Source organism: Sus scrofa, chromosome 4, assembly GCF_054392235.1.
Source record: "Sus scrofa isolate SSC_HxYL_T2T_F1_AM1 chromosome 4, Sscrofa_HxYL_maternal_Yorkshire_Landrace_v2.0, whole genome shotgun sequence".
Taxonomy (NCBI): Eukaryota; Metazoa; Chordata; class Mammalia; order Artiodactyla; family Suidae; genus Sus; species Sus scrofa.
The window spans coordinates 88672834-88698678 of record NC_139386.1 but is presented as its reverse complement, the minus strand read 5'-3'; the positions used below and the strand labels follow the sequence as shown (position 1 = coordinate 88698678).

The 25845-nt window shown below is 37.0% G+C and overlaps 1 protein-coding gene and 1 pseudogene across 1 annotated transcript in view; both read left to right on the top strand.

Annotated features, from left to right (window-relative positions):
• Positions 1-25138, top strand: part of LOC100151788 (flavin-containing monooxygenase 5-like) — a 281467-nt gene extending 256329 nt beyond the window's left edge. The window contains exons 5-12 of the mRNA XM_001924642.3: positions 9179-9334; positions 10880-11068; positions 11495-11657; positions 14532-14674; positions 15516-15715; positions 20131-20480; positions 22268-22340; positions 23914-25138. Coding sequence (XP_001924677.1) covers positions 9200-9334; positions 10880-11068; positions 11495-11657; positions 14532-14674; positions 15516-15715; positions 20131-20480; positions 22268-22340; positions 23914-24268 — 1608 coding nt within the window. The 5' untranslated portion in view covers positions 9179-9199 and the 3' untranslated portion in view covers positions 24269-25138. The remainder of the gene's footprint in view (positions 1-9178; positions 9335-10879; positions 11069-11494; positions 11658-14531; positions 14675-15515; positions 15716-20130; positions 20481-22267; positions 22341-23913) is intronic.
• Positions 1884-2341, top strand: LOC100155452 (ubiquitin-conjugating enzyme E2 D3 pseudogene; annotated as a pseudogene).
• Positions 25139-25845: the final 707 nt, after the last annotated feature.

Here is a 25845-nt window from a genome sequence, read left to right as displayed (position 1 = left end):
GGAAGACTTATTATTGTCAATACAGTTCTATTTCCTAAATTATTGTACAGATTCAACACAATCCCAACGAAAATCACGGGTGTTTATTTTTTATTTTTTTTTTCCAGAAATTGACAAGTTGATCCTAAAATTCGTACAGAAAGGCAAGGGATACAGAATTACCAGAACAACATGAAAAAGAAGTGAAAAAGTTGGAGGACTTAACACTTCCCAATGTCAAAACTTACAACAAAGCAACAGTCATGAAGTCAGTAACAGTATCTTACTAGCATTAAGTACAAACATATAAATTGAGAGTCCAGAAATAATCCCTTACATTTACAGTCAGCTGATTTTCAACAGAGGCCAATAAAATTCAAATGAAAAGTAGTCTTTTCAATAAAAAAAAATGGGACAATTGGATATTCACAGGCAACAATATGAATTTCAGTCTCTACCTCATACCATACGCAAAAATTAATTCATAATGCTTTACAGACCTAAAATTACAAAACTCTTCCAAAAATATAGGAGTGGATATTCATGTCATACGTTGGGCGATAATTTCTTAGCTATGACACCAAAAAGCACAAGTAATTAAAGAAGAAACTAGTAAGTTAGGCAATAAAATGTGAAATGTTTGCATTTCAAAAGGCAATGTCAAGAAAAAGAGGGAGCTTCCCTGACTCAGTGGAAACAAATCTGACTGTCTCCATGAGGACACAGGTTTGATCCCTGGTCTCACTCAGTGGGTTAAGGCTCCAAAGTTGCTGTGGGCTGTGGTGTAGTTTGCAGATGCAGCTTGGATCCTGCTGTGGCATAGGCCAGTGGCTACAGCTCCATTCACTCCCTAGTCTGGGAACCTCCATAGGCCATGGGTGTGGCCTCAAAAAGGAAAAAAAAAGTGAGAAAGAAATCTATATTGAATTTATTGAGGTGTATACTAATCAGGAATGCTTGCTTATGCTCATTATGAATATATGTAAGAATATTTATGCCAACATTATTCATAGAAGTCACAAACTGGACACATAATAATGAAAGAAGCCATACACAAAATAATACTATTTAATTTCATTTATTATTTGGTCACAGTTGTAGAGACTAACATGTGGTCACTGTTGGGGGAAAAGGTGAATAGAGATTGAAAGTGCATGAAAGGAGCTTCTGTCCTCTGAAAATCTTTTATTCCTTGACTTGGATAGTAATTATAAGGGTATTTGCTTTGATATAATTCATCATCTTATAATGTATATTTTCAGCACCCTTTTGTGTGTTTATTTACTTCAATTAAAACAAAACTGACTTCAAAATATATATCAGCCAAAATAAGAACGAAAGTATAGGGAAAACATGGTACAGATGAATTATTAGCAAATAGTGAAACAATTCATATAGTCCAACCTTCATAATTGTTCTAAATACAGTCTCAAAAAATATGAAAATGGCATTAATTATTTTAAGAGATGATTATATAAAGGAATTATAATTTGTTTAAACAACTAGTCTGAAAAAAAATCTAAATGAATATTAGGAAAAGCAGTGGAAAATGCAAAAAAGTGAAATTGTGCCCATAGATTCAGCCTGTCTAGTTGAGAAGGTCAGTAGAGAATTATAGATTATGTTTTATTTTGTTTTGCTCTTGAGGTATTTAAAAGCAACATATACTTTTAAAGAAAATCTAGCCATATATTCCTTTTAAGAGATATACTATAACGTAGGGCCAGGGAGGCACCAGCTACTGCACGGGTAGGAGGCCCAGGCCGCTGCTTGAGGGAGACCCTGGCCCCTCTGCGCCTGTCTGGCGGAGCTGGTGACGAAGAGACAATTCTTCTCAGCTGCCCAGATAATCAAGAGTTTGGGCCAGACCTTTGAGCACACACCTAGACAGTGAGGAGCCAGATGAAAAGCACAGACTATGGCGCTGAAACGTATTGATAAGGAACTTAGCGCCCGTGACCCTCCAGCACAATGTTCTGCAGGTCCAGTTGGGGATGCTATGTTTCATTGGCAAGCCACAGTTATGGGACCTAATGGCAGCCCACAACGAGGTTGTGTATTCTTTTTGACAATTCATTTTCCTACAGACTACCCTTTCAAACCACCTGAGGTTGCATTTACAACAAGAATTTATCATCTGAATATTAACAGTAATGGCAGCATTTGTCTTGATATTCTAAGATCACAGTGGTCTCCTGCTTTAACTATTTCTAAAGTTCTTTCATCCATTTGTTCACTGATATGTGATCTAAACCCAGATGACCCCCTAGTGCCAGAGGTTACATGGATCTATAAAACAGACAGAGATAAGTACAACAGAATATCTTGGGAATGGACTCAGAAGTATGTCATGTGATGCTACCTTCAATAGTTGCTACCTTCAATAGAATAACCTGCATTATAGTTGGAATAAACTTTAAATTACTGTTCTTTTTTTGATTTTCTTATCCAGCTGCTCCCCTATTAGACCTCATCTTTTTTAATTTTATTTTTTGTTTATCTCCATATTCATTCGCATGCTCATCTGAGAAGACTTAAGTCCTTCCAGCTATGGACGATAACTGCTTTTAGAAACTGTAAAGTAGTTATAAGAGAACAGTTGCCCAAGATTCAGAATTTTTTAAAAAATGGAGCATGTGTATTAAGTGGCCAATGTCTTCATTCTAACTTGGTTATGAGACCAAAATCATTCCTCACTGCTCTAACATGCTGAAGAATCATCTGAGGGGGAGGGAGATGGCTGCTCAGTTGTCACATCAAAGGAAGCAGCGTTATTCTAGCATCATCCATTCATGTTTAAACCTTCCACTGTTAGAGATTTGAGGTTACATGATATACTTTACGCTCATAACTGATGTGGCTGGAGAAGCGGTATTGAATTTATAGCATCAGCAGAACAGAAAATGTGATGTATGCATGTCAAGAAAGGAATGACCTGTTTAAAAAAAAGAGAGAGATACTATAATAAAATGACTCAGATAAAGTATAAAGACTTACGTAAAACATGTGAACAAATGTAAACAAAATCAATTTCAAAAGAATAAGTAGAGTGGAGTGCATGCAAAAATATAAAGGATTCATAAGTCATTTTGTACACAATGAAGAGCTTGATCCACAATGGAGGTGTATTAGAATTGTGTGCTAAATAACAGAATCAAAATATGTGAGGCAAATCTAATTAAAAATATACTACTAACCTGCCAATAAATATTTTATTTATTAACAGATAATAGGGATAAATTAAATAAGAACACTAAAGAAAAGAAACATATACTGAGTTCAATCCCTAGAAAAAACTACCTTTGTTTTAGAGCTCATAATATATATAATGTATATACTATAACTTAATTATAAGTTATATTATAATTTATAACATGTCATGTATTAAAGTATCAATAAATCAGTCAATTGCAATTATTTAGGCAATATTTTTGATAACTGCGCAAGTGCAATTAGAATTTAAGAGCAAAAGTGCAAAAAAATAAAATGAAACAAAATTTTAAAAAATGAGCTGGCAAATAATTCAAGTTAAAGGTGAGAAATTTGACCAGAATTACACACCACTTAGAAAATAATGAACTAACGAATATTATATCTTAACAACTTAAGAGGGGACATGCCTAATTAAAGGAAAATTTATAAACAGAAAGAAAAAAAGGATACTAAAAATAAATAAGGTAAATATATCTTATGGATAAGCAATGGGATCCTGCTGTATAGCACTGAGAACTATGTCTAGTCACATATGATGGGGCATGATAATGTGAGAAAAAAGAAAGTATGCATGTATGTGTAACTGGGTCATCTTGCTGTGCTGTAGAAAACTGACAGAACACTATAAACCAGCTATAATAGAAAAAATAAAAAAATCATTATAAATAAAAAAAGGAGAAAAAATAAGATAAATAAAAACAAATCAAGAAGTTAGAAAATAAGATAAACCTAAGGAAAATATAAAAGAAATAAAAATAAAAGCAGCAAATGAATTAATAAATCAAGAATTGTAGACTTGATGAATTAATTGAAAAGCTGATTCTGTATGGAATGCAAAGTAAAATAAAATAAACGAGGTTCTAGCTCAGTGTGGTTGTATTCGCAAACTGATTGTAATTTATCTACTATGAGACAAGGAGTTCTGCAAAAGTGTAAATTGACTAAGTCACCAAAGACACTGATGATGTTCCCTAACATTTTTGATGGTGTTGTAATTCTCTCTTGAAACCAACCATGCATTGATTTATATCCTTGTGCAAGCTTCTTATCTCACTGTGGACTGGTTGGATAAGTTCTATTAGTTCAAAGTAAAATTAAGCTAACACGCAATATACAAAATTAATAAAGAACAACATAGGGATATTTATAAATTAACAGAATGGTAAAAGTCATAATGGTATACATAATAGCAGGTGAAACCTTTGAAAATCATATAAATGAATAATCTTCAACAAAAAGAATAATTAACAGCATTGGTACATGAAAAATATATAAATCCTATAAAATGCAGAGTTTAAAGAAGTAAAAGGAAATAACCGGGCTCAGTTACCCAGGAAAATGAATGTTATTCTTCAACATATAGATGATTATTATACTATAGAAACCGTGCAAAGTATAAAGTAAATACAAAAGCTTTTTCATAACCTTGATAACAAAGATAGCATAATCATGATGAATATAGCACAAAAAAGTAGTAATAGGCCAATCTTATGTATAATTTTAAATGCAAAAACTCTTACTAAAGTTCTGAGAAATAGAATACAACATTTCCTTTTTTTATTTTTTATTTCTTTTGGTCTTTTTAGGGCCACACTGGTAGCATATGGAAGTTCCCAGGCTAGGGGTGGAATTGGAGCTATAGCTGCCTGTCTATACCACAGCCACAGCAATGTGGGATCCAAGCCACATCTGTGACCTACACCACAGCTTACAGCAATGCTGGATCCTTAACCCTCTGAGCGAGGCCAGGGATCAAACCTGCATCCTCATCCTCAAGTTTGCTACTGCTGAGCTACAGTGAGAACTCTCAACATTTTTAAATATTAGGATATCAAGACCAAGTAAGATTTAATGTAGAAATAACATGATTCAAGTGGGGAAATCTATTAATAAAATCCATTACAGAAATAGATGAAATGAAAAAAACTGTATGATTATTTTAACAGATGCAGAAATATACTCAATAAAATCAATACTGTTTTCTGATTAAACACAGACAAATGTACACATGCATGTGTGTGTACACACACACACAACACACACACACACACACACACACACACAGAGCTATCTAGAAAGAGAAGAATAGTTCCTTAGTATGACATAACGAATGTTCTTCAGACCAAGAACCAGCATCATACTCAAGGGTGAAACACACAAGAGAACATGTTCAGTATCGCCTCTGTTGGAAATTGTTCTGAAAATTCTAGGCAACTCAGGAAATGAGAGGGAAAATACAGTTATCAGAAATACCGGAGTTCCCGTAGTGGCACGCACAGTGGTTAACGAATCCGACTAGGAACCATGAGGTTGCAGGTTCGGTCCCTGCCCTTGCTCAGTGGGTTAACGATCCGGCGTTGCCGTGAGCTGTGGTGTAGGTTGCAGACGCTGCTCGGATCCTGCGTTGCTGTGGCTCTGGCGTAGGCTGGCGGCCACAGCTCCGATTCGACCCCTAGCCTGGGAACCTCCATATGCCACGGGAGTGGCCCAAAGAAATAGACAAAAAAAAAAAAAAAAAAAGAAAGAAATACCTATCAAAAAGGGAGAAACTAAATTATATTATCATTTTGATTCTTTGATTTTTTTATGGGGTCTGACATGAGAATTTATGAAATACTTAGAATGAATGAGAGTTTGAAATTACTGAAATTATGTTTGTACATATGAATTATTAAAAGAATATATATAGTTTTCTATATAATATATACATACCTTATATATAACTACTAATTAATATGCCAGCAGTAAGTTTAAATATATAATGGAAAAATTAACATTACCAATAATAATAAGATATGTAGCTAGAAAGCAACAGTAAAATTTGTGAGCTCATGTAAAGAAAATTTTACAATAGGATACCAAAAAATATGAATAAATGGAGATGTCTTATAAAGATGTCAATTATACCATAATTAGCTGATAAATTTAATAAATATTTTATTAATATTTATTAAATGAAAAATTAATACAAGTTTGGTTCATTTAGAAAAATAAACAATAGAAAAGTCAAGAAAATATCAAAAAAAGAAGTAACAATTTGATGCTGCACCGGGAAATATCACACATCCTTTAAAACAGCAGTAACTAAAGAGTGTGATTTTGATATCTGAATGTAAAGAAGTACCAGTGGAGCAAAAACTAAAGACCTACAATAAAACCAAATGTATAAATATTGAATATATTATAAAAATGGCATTTCTAGTATGCTAGGGAAAGGATGATTTGTTCAATAACATGGGCAGAGACACCCAGTGAACAACTGAAAAAAAGGATTGAGTTGAAGTATTGACTTAAACCATATGTCAACAGTGAACTCTGGAAATACCAAAGAGTTAAATAAAAGCATAAAACCATAAGAAGAAAACTAATATAGATGAAAAATTTTACAATCCCGAGATAGAAAAGACTATGAGTATGACACAATATCCACTAACTCTAAAGGAAAAAATATGTATCACTTGATCAAAACGGAGGAAAAATCTTATAATTTTTAAAAGCTAATGACAAAAATGAGAGAAAATAATTTGGGAAATGTATGAGAGGAAAAAGGGTTTCTATTTATGACATAAGGTGTCCTTTAAACAAAAAGAATAGAAAATGTAGAAATGGTATTCATCTAATTCACCAAAGAAATACAAATGGACAAAAAATATATGTGCAGAGTTTAGGCTTACTGATATTCAAAGAACGGCAGGTTTCATTAAGAAAATGGAATATTTTGTAATTAACAAGGAGAAGTAAAGGTATTTTCAAACATTTTTATTCATAATGAAACTGCCTTAATTTAATCTGTATAGGAAACGATATACTGAATATCAGAACAACTGTTCCTCAAATGCCTTTTGATTCAGCCCTGGAAGTTGCAGAAATTCACCGTAAAGAAATCAGAATCATACAAAATGTTATGTACAAGGATGCTTTTGTTCAGTTGCTCCCATTTCCTATTATAGCTTTGGTGAAAATGCTCTATCAATTGAAATGTATTTACTTTCATTTTTCTATCACTTCAGGAGGTAAAATATTTCCCCATATTTTCCAAGTTTCATTATAGATCGATTCATTAGCTATGCACTGTCTTAAGGAAATTCTTTCTGGGCTTCATCATACCTTGATTTAATTAGAATTTATGAGACCAACAAAATTACTGTTCAGCAAAATGTAGAGTTCCTATCGTGGCTCAGCGGTGATGAACCCAACCAGTATCCATGAGGATGCAAGTTTGATCCCTGGCCTTGCTCAGTGGGTTAAGGATCTGGTGTTGCTGTGGGCTGTAGTGTAGGTTGCAGATGTGGCTCGGATCCTGTGTTGCTGTGGTGGTGGCGTGGGCTGGCAGCTACAGCTCCAATTTGATCCCTTACCTGAGAACTTCAATATGCCGCTGGTGTGGCCCTAAAAAGACAAAAAGAAAAACAAAGAAAAATGTGATGACACGCCAGTTTCTTTACCCCAGTTTTAAAAGCCAGGTGAAAAGGAAAGAGGCACTGGGAGGAGTTTCCCAAATCAGCCATCATATAAAACACCTTGGTAGACTATCATCATAGCAGAGAGCGAAGAAGAAAGCAGTGGTCTCTTTAGGAGATAAGTACACTGTTGCTCATTTCTTACCTCGGAACCTGGAGACTTCAAGAGAAAAATCTGCTTTTGTTTTTCTTCTTGCTACAGGTTAGATATATGACTTTTATTTCCTCAAATACCCTGGAGCTTAAAGAGTTTTTTTTTTTAATTTTATGCCATATAATTGCATGATTAGAAAAATATCTGTGTATTCTATATATGCAATGGAAAGAAAAAAGGTAACTAAAAGGAATATTGACAAGGGAAAGAAAAAAACAGACCAAGAATTCATCAGAAGAGCAACCTAGTATCATTTCTTCCGCCATTTCTAGGCAGAAGACAGGCCAGAGGTAGTGACGGCTGCATATATGGAGAAGGAGTTGGCCCGCCAGGTTTTATTTGGGTTTGTTCCGAATGAGAGGATAAGTGGACAAATTTGATGGAAAACTAGAGTTTAAGGGGAGCTGCTTGAAGGATTGAGGGGATATAAATGATCAAGGACATACCTATAATATACTAAACACAAGTCATATGCGCTAATAGCTTTTCATTTCAACAGCCAAGAAATCTAAATACTCTTAAGAAAAGTATTTGACTACATAGTTTTGACATTTGAAAGATGATATTTCAAACAAACTCATTTATTTTAACGGGAATGTAAAAGGCTTGGCATTTAAAAATGGACAATATTTGGCTCTACTTTTCAAATTAATAAATGCAATATCCTTTATCCATGCATTTCTGTGATTCATTTTCCTTGTTTATATAGGCTCATTCTGCTATTGCGTGGTCCAGGGTGTTGGCTGAGTAATTCTGCTGAGTACTTGGAACTCCTGTGCTATATGATTAACTGCTGTACTGTGCTATGACAACTGCTGTTGTCATTAGGCAAATTCATTGCTTATAGCCCTCCGGATACATCTTCAAGTAGTAGCAAAACATCAATGGTACAGGGTTATGTTAATAAGCCTTTTTTTTTTTTGTCTTTTCCTAGCCCACACTGCAGCATATGGAGGTTCCCAGGCTAGGGGTCTATATACTACTATATATGGAATGGCTGAGTAACAAGCACCTATAGTATAGCACAGGGAAATCCACTCAAATCTGTAGTGACCTATATGGGAAAAGAATCTGAAAATGCATGGCTATATGTACATGTATAATTGATTCATGTAGCTATACAGCCTGAAATTAACACAACATTGTAGGTCAACTATACTCCAATAAAATTTTTTTAAAAAGTCAACTTTGTACTTGAAAATAAGAAAGCCTATGTGAGCTAGGATTTTCTGTCACTTGATGTGCCTACAAATGGCATAACAGCTTTGAGTGGGATATTCCTTAAGTGAATTAACTAGCAATTTTAGGAAAAAGGCTAATCTTGCATGATAGAAAAAAGTTACATGGAAATAAAAATCTGATTTTATGATAGTGTTTCCTGATACAAGACACAATGCCAGGAAAAAGAATTGCAGTGATTGGTGCTGGTATCAGTGGATTAGGTGCCATTAAGATCTGTCTGGAGGAGGGACTGGAGCCCATCTGTTTTGAAGGAAGCAATGACATTGGAGGCCTGTGGAGATATGAGGTAAGTTCAAATGGATTTATGCTTCAATATATATAATGGCATTTTTCTGTATCTGGGAAATAGGAATGCAAGGAATACAGCACTAATTTGTCTTCAACTACCAGCGTAATAGTTATTTTTTTAATAGTTGTTATTTTTATTAGAACCTACCCCTGTGCTTTGAATCCCACTCCTTCCTTCCCCCACCCCCACCCCCCCACCCAGGATGATGTTCAGTCCTTCTTCTTTTCAGAGCCTAGCTCCTTGAAGGAGAATTGTACACTACATGATAGACATCCCAGCCCTTCCCCAAAACTGCTGTCATTGCTTTTAACAATAAAAGTTGACAAACTGAGTGGACTTTCTGCCCAGAATTGTATTGCTTTCTCAACAGGATCCAATAATGTTAAAAATCAACTCCTTTTAAAAACATTTGTCCCTAGCTTCTGTGATTTCACTCTCTTGCTGATTTTCCTTCTCAGTATTTTTCCACTTGGCCTCTAAATGTGGCTGATTATAGCTTTATTCTCTGTCTCTGGTCTTTTAACTTCTTAAAAATTCTTTAGAATACCTCCTTGGCTTATTACATATACAGTAATATATGAATTTGGATTTTTATCTTCAGTTCAATAGAATATATATATCAGTCAAGATAACTAACACTTACTCTGAAATCTCAAGACAAAACTCTATAAAAATCTCAGGGGCTTAGCATAATGTTCATTTTGGCCTGCATCACAGTCAGATGTGATTAAGTGACCCTTACCCAACTTATAGTATGCCACTGGACCACACAGCCTGCAAGGCTGCCATGGAGAGGAAAAGAAGGAAGGTGGAAACATACCAACTCTTAGCTACCAAGATCTAGCCTAGAGGTGTTGCTGGCTGCCCACTTTTGCTAATCTCTGAGATGTCTCACCAATGCCTCAATGGCTTTTCAGGTCTTTCACTACCTAGGCAACCTATTTTCTGCATTACATTTCCTGTTTCAAGTGTTGACAGAGTAGTTTCCACATTCCTGGTTGGACCCTGACTGATACAGACATGTCTCCAGAAAACTTTCTCCAATCTCCCAACCTGATGCCCACTGAACCCTGTGCATACAACCGCAATTGGTCCTATAACACTTGCATGCAATTGTTGTTTTCCTGCATGAGGTTCTTAAAGCATTTTATTTGCCTTATTTGGTCTCCACAACAACTCTGTGAGGTAGGTGAGCACTTATTTATAGGTGAAGAAATAGATTCAGAGAAACTATTTGATGGCAGTTTCCTGGACCAAGCCATGCAATGATACAGCTCAACAACCAAAGTAAAATGCCCCCAAATACTGTATTATGTCATCTGGTTTCACTAGGTGACACCCATAAAGCTTTCATTTATAGGAAAGGCTGGTCATATTTGCAGAGATTGTACTTATCATTAGGGGTATTTTTGTATATGAATGCATCACTATCATGGGCTTTGTTAATATAACAATGGCTATTCATTTTGAAGAAGAAAACCATACTTTGATCTGTTCTTAAAGTTGATATACTTTAGCAGGTGTCCCTTATTTTCTTGGTAGGAGAAGACTGAAAGTGGCAGGCCAACGGTCTATAAATCTACCATCTGCAACACTTCAAAGGAGATGACAGCTTATAGTGATTACCCTTTCCCTGATCATTTTCCCAACTACTTACACAATTCAAAAATCATAGAGTATCTCCAGATGTATGCCAAACACTTTCATCTTTTGAAGCACATCCAGTTTCTGGTAAGTAGGGCAGAGAACACTCAGCATATGTGGAACCCTCATGGTAGAGCCAAGAGCCAGACCAGAGCAAAAGGCAGTAAGGCATCCACTCAGTCTTGGAGGTGAGATTTATGCATTTTTAGGGAAGTCGGCAAGAGCTTCACTCCTCACTTCATTCAGGAAAAATTGTGGTGGATTGGCTGAAAAGCCAGACTATGCAGCTGGTATTGACTCACCACTAGCTGCATTCAGGACTGCAGTTGGAACAAACTGGGCTACATCTCCACCTAAAAGGCCTTGGTAGGGAGACCAGTTAGAAAGGAACTTTTGCATGAGCACTCAGAAGAGAGTAGCTGTAACCAAACTTTATCCATTGAGTCCAAGAGTTCTTGGACAGGAGGGCAGCAGGGAAGAGTGGTCACAAATATGATGTTATCTCATCCCCAGTCAAAGGTGTGCAGCGTGAGGAAGCGCTCTGACTTCTCTTGCACAGGACAGTGGGATGTTGTGGTCCAGACTGAAGGGAAGCAGGAATCCTATGTCTTTGATGGGATTATGGTGTGTAGCGGCCTTTATACTGATCCCTTGCTGCCACTCCAGGACTTTCCAGGTATGTCTTACTAAATGCTAAGGTACTGGGTTTGTGGGGTTTTGTCATTATTGCTCTTGTTATTTTTGAAGAAAGTTTATAATTCTGTAAGTGACTTTATTTCCCAAATGAATATGATATTTATTTTCTGATTATAAAGTAATGCATGTTCTTTCAGGTTTCATTCAAGTAATACATGTTATAAAATTGAAAATGTAAATTACTTCTATCTTATCACCACTAGTTCTGGTCTATTTTAAGAGGAGGTGCTATATTTTACCACAGTTGGAAAGTAAAATGTGGGAACTCGGTTTTTGTGGGATTTTTTTTAGTAATAGTTTGGTGTAAGTTGTAAGATCAAAACTACAGAAAATGTATTAATACTTAGCTTTATTCTTGAATGTGTATGTATATGCATAGCACTGTGAATATAAACAGCTATGTGCTAGTGTCACTGTACATCTTAAAGAGACTGCAGTGCTATTTTTTTTTCTATTTGGAAGCTTAAGCACCCTGCACAGAAGGAACAATGCAAGAAGATTTATCTGCACAAGATCTCCTTGTTTATCTCTAGGAGTAGGGCGTACACTCAGTCTTCTCAAAGAGGGCTGAACCTGGAAACTCCTCAGGAGATGCTAGAGTGCCCTCACTTCCATTGTTAGGAATATTTGTTTCCCAGTGCATGAGAAGATAGAAAAAGTTAAAACTGGTCAAAAGAGGTCTATTAGTTAGTTCATTAGAGGTTTAAATATTCCTGTATTGATTTATTCAGCTTTCATTCAAGAATTATCTTCTGAGCACAGGCTGTGTGCCAGAGGCTCAGCAGAGAGTAAAACGGACAAAATTTCTGTCCCCAAGAAGTGTGCAGGGAGTAGATGGAGAGAGACACAAAAAGGATAAACATGTTTGAGGCAATAACTGTGAAGAGAAATATTAACCAGAAAGTGCAAGGGTGTGTGTAGTTGGGGATAGGGGCTTGTGATACAAGATTAGCTAAAGTGGCCAGGTAAGGCTTCAGTGAGAAGGGGACATTTGAACACTATCCCCAAGGAGCTGAGGGAGTGAGGCAGATATCTGAGGAAAGCATGTGGTACAGAAGGAAGAGCAAACTACAAAGGCCTTGAGGTGGGAGTGTACCTGACCATTGCATCAGATCAAGAAGGGCCTTAAAAGCCATCATTTGGATGGTGGCTTTGACTTTGAGGTGGGAGTTGTTGGGAGGTTTTGAACAGAGGAGTGGCATGCTCCAGTCACTTTGGCTGCCATATTGAAGATCTGGGGGAAGGAACTGGTAAAGATGGAAGCAGGGAGACCAGGAAGGAGACTCTTGCTAACTCAGTTGAGAAATGATGTTGGTTTGGACCAGGATGGTGGCAGTGGAAATAGAAAGTCATGCTTCAATTGTGAATATAGTTTGAATACAGAGATCACAGAATTTGCTGATAGATCAGATGTGAGATGTGATTAAATAAAAAGGGGCATCAATGATAACTCTAAAGTTGTCCTGAGCCATGGAGTTGCCCTTTCCTGAGATAGAGGAAGTTGTGGGAAGAGCTGATTCTGCCTGTATGGTGGGGGAAAAAATGTACAGGCTGCAAGGTTACAAAGTCTCAGAGATGTTTATCGAAAGTGGGAGAGGATGGGATAGGATTGAAGACATTCAATGAAGAGCATTCAACTAATTTTTCAGGTACTTACTACATTATAAGAGCATTTAAAGGGATCCTTACACTATTCCTATGAGCTAGGTGAAACAATTTCCAATTTACACATTACAAATGCCATTAGTGGTGAAAGAGCTGAGATTTAGCCCAAGTTTTTTTGACCTCAAGGTCTCCTCCCACAATAAGCTACAGGGCAAAGGGTTCATTTTCAACAGAAGAGAAACTTTTCTCATGGGGAAAGGAGACAGAGGAAGGAGAAATGAAAACATAGTACCTTTTAGGTGTTGAGGAACTCACCTAAGATCTTCAGTGTTCCATAAAAATGAAGCAGACAAAAATTCTCTTCAGGGAATGAGAGGAATTGTCGCAGGGCCAAGAGTAGGGGAAATAATAAAAATACCTGCAGTCAGAAATTTGATGGAAGATTGAATTGGGCAAAGATTGAGTTCAGGAATATTTAGATCTGTGCCAGGAGTTCACTGGGTGAGCATCAGTGAACTGCTTCCAGGGGAAAGTTGGAGTTTGGGAGCAGATTCTCTAGAGAAAAAGAACAGGATGCAGAATGGATCACAATTAGGATGAAGTGGGACTGTCTAGGGTTATAGGAGGAGCAGTGCAGCCCATATGGTCACGCCCAATGCTGCTACAAAATCAACCAGATATGATGGCTTTGCCATGTGAGATTTCTGCTTAAGTCAGAGCACATTTTAAAGCAAAAATAAGAAGCTCTTACATGCTCACAGATTCAGAGTCTGTGAGGGTTTGTCCCAGTAGGAGAGCAGAATGAATACTGTGGCAGGAAGAGTGTATTGAGCCTAAGAAGAGGTGGGAACAACCCAGCTTGGGTTGGGAAAGCAAGGCAGGGTTGGGTCCAGGCAGTGGTTTTAAATAACAATAAGGGTACATAAATAGGAGTCAGGCCCTTTCTGAAGGTGTGGCAGGGTATGAATAAGAAAAAAGGAAATAAAAAATTGCCATATCTGACTTTATTATAAACCTGAGAGTTTGTTTGAACATAGAATGTTTGATCTAGGACAACACTGTAGGAGAATTTGCTCTGTCTAACGTTAGGCAAGCACAATTCACAGACCAGGAACAGTAGACCAGAAAATAAGAAGTTTAAATAGGATAGCCTTTAAGTTTATCAATAAGCTTTAGAATACGCCAGCAGTATTCTAAAAATAAAATAAAATAATTGTCAATGCTTGAGCAATTCTGTTCTTGCCAACAGGAATCACAAGTTTCAAAGGTCAGTGTATCCACAGTTGGGAATATAAGAGTCCAGAGAAATTTCAGGGCAAGAAAATTGTTGTGATCGGCATTGGAAATTCTGGAGTTGATGTGGCGAGTGAGCTCAGTCACATGGCTGCACAGGTTGGTTTTCTATATTCTCTTTCCTGAGACGCAACTTGCCCACTACCTTCTGAGATGTGAGCATTGCATGAAATGTGTGTAGTATTTACCCATACCCTGCTTCAGTGCTGATTGTTAATTACTCCTCACACCTCTTTCCTTAATAGCTGTTTTGATAATCCATTCCAGGAAAAAAAAAAAAAGAAGAGAATGGAATAAAAATAAACATTTCAGACTTTAGTGAATGCCATATTGTTTATATCTACCAGAGTGTGGAGGCTTTACTGACTTATCCAAGAGTTACCAAAAAAAAAAATGAATTTAGCAAGAAACCATTTTTTAAATCCCTTTATTTTTCATTGACATGACACTTGACAACATCTTCCTACTGTAATTCTTTCAAAATTTATATTTCTAGGAATACGGATTAACTAAGTGTTCTAGATACTATAACACAGTAATTAGAAGATGGATGGGATTCCTTGTGTCAACCCGTTGATCTCAAGTCTTTTTGCATCATCTTGTTTTTCCAGAATTTGGAATTTAAGAGCTTGCAAGCACCAAACACTGTTTTGGAGAAGGTTAAAAAGGGTTGTGGGTAAAATCCAGAGGAAGGCTTAAGGAGATTTCTGGGGCTATGAGCAACAAGTCAGATGTGTCTGAATGTATGAGACTGTATCTGTTGGGCTACCTGTCTTTGAAAACAGAAGAACTTTTCAAGCTAAAAAGCCAGGAGAGTTCTTATCCATTTCCTCTCATGAACCAAATGAGAGATATCTGAAGAACCGAGAAAATGATCCAGTGAAAGGAAACTGTCATATCGTGAAGCATCTATTTTACATTTCTTTGCATTCTCTCCTAGGTGTTTCTCAGCACAAGGCGGGGTGCATGGATTTGGAACCGTGTCTGGGATTATGGGATGCCTATAGACACTGTTCTCTTCACTCGTTTTAACGCCATCCTCAACAAAGTTTACCCTACATTCTTAATCAACAGTTTGATAGAGAAGAAATTAAATGCTCGCTTTAACCATGACACTTATGGTTTGCTACCTCAACACAGGTATGTATGCTCTAGGATGTTTAACAATTTTGTTCCTATCTTTTGGAGTCAGCAGGTCAAACTTGGAACATAAGGATGATTTAGATTTCATGTTTTGAAAATAGACTTCGCCTTAAAAACAGACTTCAGCTATCTTAGGAGAATGTAGTCATCCTTTCTTTTTTCATGTCTCCATTCTATTCACTGAACTTAGAGGAAAGAAACTGAATTTTCAGGACACTCTGGTAGTTTCATCTGCCTCTACCCTGCATGTTCTTGGGCTACTATGCACTTAGGGCTTTGAGACCTTCAGATGGTGGATAAGCAGATGATATATTGTGTCAGAAAAATAAACTCCATTTTTCCAGGCCAAAAAAAAAAAAAAATCAGGAATCTTTTAAGATTCTATCAATAAGCTGGGAGACTTGGGGTAGAGTTCTTTGAAATCCAAAACATCCTTTTTTTTTTATTAAATTATAGTTGATTTACAGTGTTGTGCCAATTTCTGCTGTATAGCATAGTGACCCAGTCATACATATATACATTCTTCCTCTCATACTATCTTCCATCATGTTCTATCCCAAGAGATTGGATATAGTTCCCTGTGCTGAAACGCAATAAATTCTTTGTCTTGAATAGAACTCTGAATCCATACAACTATGTTTGAATCCTGGCTTCTCCACTTTCTATCTATGTGATATTGATCAGATTTACTTAACTATTTGTGCCTCACCTTTCTTATATATAAAATTGGGATAAAAGGAACTCAACTCAGAGGGTTTTTTGTGCATTAGAGAAAAAAAAAAATCCATGTGTAGTTTTTACTAGTCCTTAGCACATAATGAATGCCCAACAATTTTGTGTTGTTTTATCATGCTATTAATTTTCTGACTATATTAAAATTATACTCATGGGATCTTAATTTATGGAGGTAACTGAGTGACAACATGAAGAGGTCAATACCACTTAAAGAATTATTACTTATATTTCCTAAGAGAAGAAAACACGCCAGATCATGGCAAGGCCACATGAAAACACTATGTTTGGTCAGAGAGAAATAGGAATAAAGGAAAAGCTGAGGCCAGAGACTTGTTAGGGTTCCCATGGAACTTGCAAGGCAGAGCAGAATAAACCGTTTAGGATTGGTTAGTTTAAATAATTGTGGTGAACTTTTGAATATAGAGATGGCCTCTAGTTAGCCTGGTTCCTGGCCCTGGGATGATTTAGAGCAGGGGGAATATTGGCTCGGGGTATGAGAATGAGACAAGCAGTTGGTTGGGGCTGCAGACTAGAGGGAATTGGTTGAAGTTCAGACTTGGGAGTGGCTGGTTCACATATGAAAGATGTGCTTCTGGCAGGGTCCTTTGCTATCTTTAAGACAGGCTAGCCCTCTCCCTGGCCAACAAGCTTTTTATAATGTCAAGACATCATAAAATACAAAGAATATAAGCATGATTATCCACAAATACAAGTTTCTAGCTTGAATGATAGAGTAGGAAGTGTACCATCCTACAAAGGTAAGGAGTTCAGGAGGAAAGCAACATTGGGAGATATAAGGAGGCTGGTTGACGATTTAAGCTTTAGAAAACTGTATTTGGGATACTTGTGAGGTATCCCAACAGAGCTACGTGGCAGGCATTAGGATAGATGATTATGAAAATCAAAGTAGAGATTAGGCGTGGAGTCATCAGCCCTGAAGATGTATGGCAGGGTCCCAGGGGGGATTATGTGATTGTCAGGATTAGGAAGAGGGAGACTAGTAAAATTCGAACAGGCACTTCTGGTGTTCTCCCTTGGGCGCGTGCATGTGCACACACGCTCCTCTTCTCATGCTGCCTTAAGAAGCAATGATCTGGGGTGAAGAGTGGGGAGGAAAAGGGTCTTGATAAGAAGCTAACAGATCCCAAATGTTAAAGAAAAATCTAAAGAAGAGTATCAGGAGTTCCCATTGTGGTTCAGTGAAATGATCCCAACTAGCATCCATGAGGATACGGGTTTGATCCCTGGACTTGGCTCAGTGGGTTAAGGATCCAGCTGTGGTGTAGGTCACAGAGGTGGGCTCGGATCCTGCATTGCTGTGACTGTAGCATAGGATGGCAGCTGTAGCTCAGATTCAACCCCTAGCCTGGAAGCTTCAATATGCCACAGGTGTGGCCCTAAAAAAAAAGGAAGAAGAAAAAGAGTAGCAATCAAAAACACTGAGAGGGAAAGTACAAGTGGAGAAGTAGGAGAATCAGTAGTCAGGACACAGCGATGAGAAGGAGAAAATATCAAGAAGGGAATGGTCAACAGCATCAAGAGTAGTAAGTTAAAATATTTTCTGAGCCCCATTGTGTGTTCATTACTATATAGGTAACAGGTATGTGAGTTAGAAGAATGGACTAATCAACTCCCATACCCCCAAACTCACAAAAGCTAAGACTCATTCAGGAAGTTTGCTGGAAATAAACAGGAAAGATTACCCAACTTTTGTATGAAAACATGACTTGTATGCATCTGAAATGTAGAGTGGTATATTCTGGACATTTACCTTGAGATACATAATACAACCAGAAAAGTCTTCTGAGAAGCACAATGAAAATGATGAAGGTGGACTGAAGGTCTGCCCCATAAAGACATATTAAAAATCTGCATATGTAATGGGTATGGAGAAAGGGTGAGTATGGATTTCACTGAACACAAACTGATAAGAGATATCCATGAAGTTGAAAAGAATAAAATCTGGGACAAATATAAACATATACACTATATGATTAATACAATATGATATTAATACAATAAAATTTTGCTTGAAAATTTTAGGAAAGATAAAAGAAAACGTATGGTGAATATATATTCACCCAACTGTTAGGAATATAAATATATTTCAGTTAAAATATGTTATTAAAATTATAGATGACAAATCAATTTTGTCTTCACTAGTGAAAAAGATATTTTAGTTTTAGTTTAATATGTGTATTATATTAGTATATTAGCATACTAATACATGTATTAGTATATGATATATATATGTTATGGATATATAATCTTACAAATCTCTAGTACTTATCTTCCATATGGCCTTGGGGATGATTATATATTTTCTCAGGCTTTTTTTTTATGTTGGTGAATTGCAATCCCTATTTGCCTATCTTTTGTAAATTATAAATGGGGAAACCCATGAAATTGACAATCTGTAGAGCCTAGATAAATTCGATGAATATATTTGAGTTTCTACCATAGTCAAGCAAGATTCTGGATATTGAGGTAGAATGATGATACTCCTGGATAGAGTCCAAGTTCTTACTAGGCATCCTAGAAAGTAAGAGAGATACCAACAAATCAAAATATAATGCAACTATGTGGAGTAATGTGTGCCATGAAGAAACATTAAGCAGGGTTCAGGAGAGAGATCTCTTTTTAGATGAGGTGCTTGTGGAATGTCTACATCACGAGAGAGCATTTCAACTGGGGTCTGAAGGAAGTAAGAGGGCAGGTCCTGAGAGAATAACATTCCAGGCAGAAGAAATACCAAGACCAAAGGCAGGAATGAGCATAATGTACTCCAGGAAGAGAAAAGAACCCAGTGTAACCAGAGTACTGGTGGAGGCCGAAAGTGGTGGGAAAAAGTTCAGAGAGGTAGGCAGGCACCAGGTTACATAGGGAATTTTAGGACCAGGGAGTGGCAATAACTTTGGATTATATTTTCAGTGACATAGCAACACATCAGGGAATAATTTTACATTTAAAAAGATTACTCAGGTTGCTCAGTGGAGGAACACTCGTATGAAGTCAAGGGTGGAAGCAGAACTACTAAAAATTAAATAACTAAAAGTTAATAACTGGTAAAATTTTTTAAATGGCATGTAGTTTCTAAAAATAAAAGGAAAATCAAAATATAATCAGATTTTTCTGTTCCATTATAAGCATTTTTCCAATGCTTTAAAAAAATCCTTCCCCAAAAAAATTTATTTTAAGGAAGTTAGATATCAACATATAAACTTATACTGTATAGCACAGGAAAATTTACTCAATAGCTCGTAATAACCTACATGGGAAAAAATAATGGATATATTTATATGTATGACTGATTCACTTTGCTTTATACCTGAAACTAACATAACATTGTAAATTAACTATACTTCAATAAAATTAAATTTAAAAAGGAAAAATAAATAAAATATATCCAAATTGGGAAAAAAAAACCTTATGAACATTTCCAAATTTTTTCTCTGCCTATGGTAGGCATTAAATAATTGTTGGTATTCTTATAAATACAGAATGCTTATTCAGTAAATAATTCATAAGAAGTATTGAGGGAGAAAAAATCTTCTGTAAAACAAAAATGTAGGTTTTTCGATTTTTTTTAGCTTGACCAAAAATTAAATATTTTCTTAGCTGAACTCCTTTCCAAAAAAACATATTAATTTTCCTGGATTCATATTTTTATTCTTCAGATTTCTGAGCCATCAAGCTACTTTCAGTGATGACCTACCCAACCACATAATTACTGGAAGAGTGATGATAAAACCAAATGTTAGAAAGTTCACAAAGACATCAGCCATCTTTGAGGATGGCACAGAAGAGGATGTTGACGTTGTTGTCTTTGCCACAGGATACACTTTTTCTTTCCCCTTTTTAGAAAATAATTCAACAGTTCTGGACAGCCAGTGCTCCATGTTTAAATTTGTCTTCCCTCCTCAGCTAGAGAAGCCAACACTAGCTTTCATAGGCATCCTCCAGCCAGTTGGAGCCATTATGCCCGTATCAGAACTCCAGAGCCGCTGGGCTGCACGTGTATTCAAGGGTATGTGCTGACCTTATGCATGTTTAGAAAAGATAACCATCTACCTTTTCAAACATGATTTCAAAGGCACTGCAAAAAGTCTTCTGCTACAAAACATATCTGAAGTTAACTGTCTCTGAAATTCTACCACTGGAAATTTTGTCTTCAGTGTTTGACATCTATTTAAACTTTAGAATTCCTGTATGAAAATTAAGATTAAAAAAATTACTTCCGGAGTTCCTGTTGTGGGTCAGTGGTTAACAAATCCGACTAAGAACATGAGGTTGCGGGTTTGATCCCTGCCCTTGCTCAGTGGGTTAAGGATCCGGCATTGCTGTGAGCTGTGGTGTAGGTAGCAGATGTGGCTCGGATTCCACGTTGCTGTGGCCCTGGTGTAGGCCAGTGACTACAGCTCCGATTGGACCCCTAGCCTGGGAACCTCCATATGCCGCGGGAACGGCCCCAGAAAAGGCAAAAAGACCAAAAAAAAAAAAAAAAAAACTACTTCCTTAAGATATCATTAAGTGGCAACTTATTGGCAAATAATTCTTTTGGGTTGGGGGCATGGGTGTGGCATATGGAAGTTCCCAGGCTAGGAGTCGAACTGAAGCTACAGCTGCCAGCCACAGCCACAGCCACAGCCACACCAGATGCGAGCTGTATCTACATTCTGGAATGAGCCTAAATTAAAGAGACATTTTTGGCCTGTCTTTCAAATTCAATATAAAAAGGACCAGCAGAGTCACAGCATTATGAGCTGTGAGTTATGTGAATTATGAAAATTATGGCAAAGATATAGAGTAACTGAAATAGCACCATAGCACCACTATGAGAGCAAGCGCTTGGAACCAAATGAACTCAAGATTTAAACCCAGTTCCTCCACCACATACTGACTGAATGGTCTTGAACTATTACTTGACCTCCACAATTTCCTCACTTAGAAAAATGGAAATATTGACATGTACTTTGCAGGGTGGTGAGCATTAACAGTTAAGCAACTGACTTTTGTAGGCATTCAATAAATAATGATCAAATGAATGAAGATTAGTAATTCTTTATTACTGTGGTTGTAATTCTTTATTATTATTCTTTATTACATCATTAATTCCAAAGTTGAGAAGAAATCGATCAGGACAGATTCAAACCTAGCTTTATGGAATGATGTCAATCAGATTATAATAATCCTGCTCATTCATTCACTTCTCCTTTAAAATGTTTCCCATTATTTTCCTAGAACATTCTGTGTGTCTCAACATATGTCATCCTTCAAAGAAATGAAGAATTATAGGAAAGTGCCTTTCCTGAGTTGAGATGGAAAATTAAATCTCTACCCAATGAAAACAATCAGGAGACATTGAGTCACCATTAGCAGCTACAATATGTATTAGAAAACTAAGTGAAAACATAAATGAATGAATGAATGAATAGTGAGCTTATTCATTTAAACTCACTATTTAAAGCAGAGCCAGAGTGAATATTCTGGTAATAGGACTATACACACCCTACCTTGTGCCTTGTTAGTTGGATGAAGCTCCCTTCAGTCCGTCCTTCTCTGTGGGCTTTGAGGCCTTCTGGTCAAGATCTGAACTCGTTAGAGGACATGCCTTTGCATCTTGTAAGGCATGTGATTCTGATAAAAACAATGAATGGAGGGCATTTCTGAGCAATTTCTGGATCCATCTCCCCACTCCCATCCACCTCACTCATGATGTTCTCTTCCACATTAACTCTCGTAATATCCATTTCTTCCTGAATTCATATCTTTTCAATAAGAAAATTATGTTCATATTTGAAATTTCTTTCCTAGGATTGAACAAATTACCTTCAGTGAGTGGCATGATGGCTGACATAGAAAAGAAGAGAAAAAAATTTGCAAAAGAGTAAGAGACTTTCTTCTTGATGAAAATCAATTGAACGCGTTTAAAGGGGGGAGTTTCCTATTGTGGCACACCAGAGCTGAATCCAACTAATATCCATGAGGATGCATGTTCAATCCTTGGTCTCGCTCAGTGGGTCGGGAATCCGGCATTGCTGTGAGCTGTGGTGTAGGTCACAGACACGGTTTGGATCCCCCTCGTTGCTGTGGCTGTGTTGCAGGCTGGCAGCTGTAGTTCCAGTTTGACCCCTAGCCTGAATTTCTATACGCTGCATGTGTGGCCCTAAAAAAGCAAAAAACAAAAAACAAAAAAACAAAAAAACCTGCAATGTTTAAAGGGGAGCTGTTTGCCTATATGCCTAAGTGAGATCTCAAATTGTCAATGTTTTCATTTCCTCTTAACCAAGCATGAATATCACATGTAGAATATTTACAGAACAGAATGGATACAGAATGGTCCAACATGGAAACTTCAGAATTTTGTTTAAAGTTCGAGGAACACTAGATATGCCATACAATTATAAATTTATGTCATATCATACCTGTAGGGATGTAAAGAATACTAAAATGTATGATGAAATGAAGGACTGTTTCACTCTTTAAATTGTTGAAAAGAAGCCAAGATCGGAAATGAGACAGCAAATCATTACAGAGTCTTAGGATTCCAGTGTGAGTTCAGAAGCTTACAGGTTGTGCCACATCTTCTTAATGGAAAATTTTCAACTATCGGGGTTGGGAATGTAATTTATTTCTTTTTTTTTTTTTTTTTTTTTGTCTTTTTGCTATTTCTTGGGCCGCTCCCGCGGCATATGGAGGTTCCCAGGCTAGGGGTCCAATCGGAGCTGCAGCCGCCAGCCTACACCAGAGCCACAGCAACACAGGATCCCAGCCGCATCTGCAACCTACACCACAGCTCACGGCATTGCCGGATCGTTAACCCACTGAGCGAGGGCAGGGACCGAACCCGCAACCTCATGGTTCCTAGTCGGATTCGTTAACCACTGCGCCACGACGGGAACTCTGGGAATGTAATTTATTTCTATTCAGCAAATATCTCTTGAGAGTCTACAACGTGAATGTTACAGCATGTTCTCTATGAGCAAAAGATTTTATCCTAAAAACAGTCAGTTATCTAGTAATTTTCATTTAAGAAGGGGCCAGGAATTGCATTTCAATAATACTTAAAACCAAATTAATGTCACATCTAAATAACTGATCTTTATGATTCATATAGCATATTCTCTACCACCAATGTACCAAAATGAGACTATATCCTAATTGAGAATTAAATTAATGGACAAAGTACAGGAATTAGGAAAAGAATATTATGAATAAGACAAAAATCTGAAACCCACCTATTAGCATCCAAGACTCTTGGAAGGATCTGATGGGGAAAAACACACCACATGAGTATTTTGTTAGAAACCACTGAGACCATGCTCAATGAAAACAAGAAAACTCATTTTCTCTCTTACTTTTTGGAGAAATCATCAACATGTAAAGAAGATGTGCTTGGAGGGATAAAGGTTGTCACTGGATTTGAGGTTTCTGTTTTATTTTTCCCCTTCTGTTTTCAGATACCGGAATAATTCCCGTGACACTCGCAGAGTGCAGTATGTGGATTACATGGATGAAATTGCCTCGGAAATAGGAGTGAAACCCAACCTGTTCTCATTTTTCTTGTGGGATCCAAAGCTGGCCCTGGAAATTTTCTTTGGGCCATGCACACCTTACCAGTACCGCTTGCAGGGCCCAGGGAAGTGGGCTGGGGCCCGGAGAACCATCCTGACCCAGAGAGAGCGGATCATCAAGCCCCTGAAGACACGCACCCTCACCCTTGTCCAGCCTCTGAACTCTGTGCCATTTTGGCTTAAAAGTTTCTGTGCAGCCCTTCTCCTCTTTGTCCTCACTCTGGTCATTATTAAAGCATAATCCTATGATCATTATTACATTATAGGCTAACAGGAACACACACTGATGAAGAGACAGGGCATGTGCAAGTGTTTATCCCCCAATTCAGACTAGACCAGTGCAGTGAATTGTCTAATAATTCCAAAATCTCCCGTGTATATTTGGGCAAAACTGGAGATTTCAGAAGTCCAAAGGGATGGAACAACCACTTGAACTAAAGCTTATCCCCAAATTGGGGCTTTCAAATGAAACAGTTTATATAAATCTTGCTCTGGAAAAGTATTTTTAATTTCTATACTATGACAAATGTTCTAAATTACCAAGTTTTCCTAGCCTCCTTTTATGTAAACATACAATTTGTTGGCTATTTATAATTGGCAAATTCTTGGTTTTGCATATAAAGCACAGGCTGGGGAAAAGTATCTCCTCAGATGATTTAGAAAAATTAGCAATGAACAAATGTCTTCACCAGAAACTCTTTCCACTAGGGTCATATTCTGTAGAACCATGGGTATTGGGGTAACAGGTTATTTCAGTATTATTTAGGGTATTTGCAGGGTGTGGAGGGTGCCAAGGGGAGAAAGAGAGGGGATAATGGAATCAAGAAATATACATAATTTTATTTTCTGTTAATACTGCCAAAAACATATGAATAAATTCTACAATAAACATACCACATTCTATATAAAATACTGAGAATAAAATGAAACTGGGAAAAAGAGCAAATATTTACATTTGCATAGACTTTTACAATTAATGAGATGCAATATTTTAATCTCTGATTCAGGCACTCATATCTCTGTCTATGCCTGAGCTTAGTGCTGATATTCTGTAAAACAGGTTTTTTCCCCTAGATTTCTTGAGGTATGATTGAAAATAAAAAATTGCACATATTTAAATTGTACAATGTGATGTTTTAATATACACATATAGTGAAGTGGTTACCAAAATCAAACTAATTAATATTAATCACCTCATAGTTACCTTTGTGTGTGTGATGAGAACACTTAAGATCTACCCTCTTAGCAAATACCAAGTATCCAAACAGTATTATTAACTATGGTCACCATACTGTATATTATGTCTCCAGAACATATTCACTTTATTAATGAACCTTTGACAACATCTCTCCATTTCCTCTAACCACCAGACCCCCGTAACTACTCTTCTACTTGCTGTTTCTAAGAGTTAAAATTTGCACACCACCACATGTAAGTGAAAGCAGGCAGTATTCACCTTTAATATTTGGCTTATTTCATTTAGCATAATATCCTCCAGTTTCATCCACTATACTGCAAATGGCAGGATAGCCTTCTTTTCTGAGTACTATTCCATTGTATGTGTGTGTGTGATATGTATGTGTGTGTGGGGGGGGGCACATTTTCTTTATCCCTTCATCCCTTGATGGACACTTAGGTTGCTTCCATACCTTAGCTATGTGATTAACACTTCATTGAACATAGACATGCAGATATCTGTTCCAGTTCCTGTTCTTATTTCCTTTGGATATATGCCCAGAAGTGGGATTGCTGTACCCTATGATAATTATGTTTTTAATTTTTTGAGGAGCCACCGTACTATATCCCTTAATAGATATA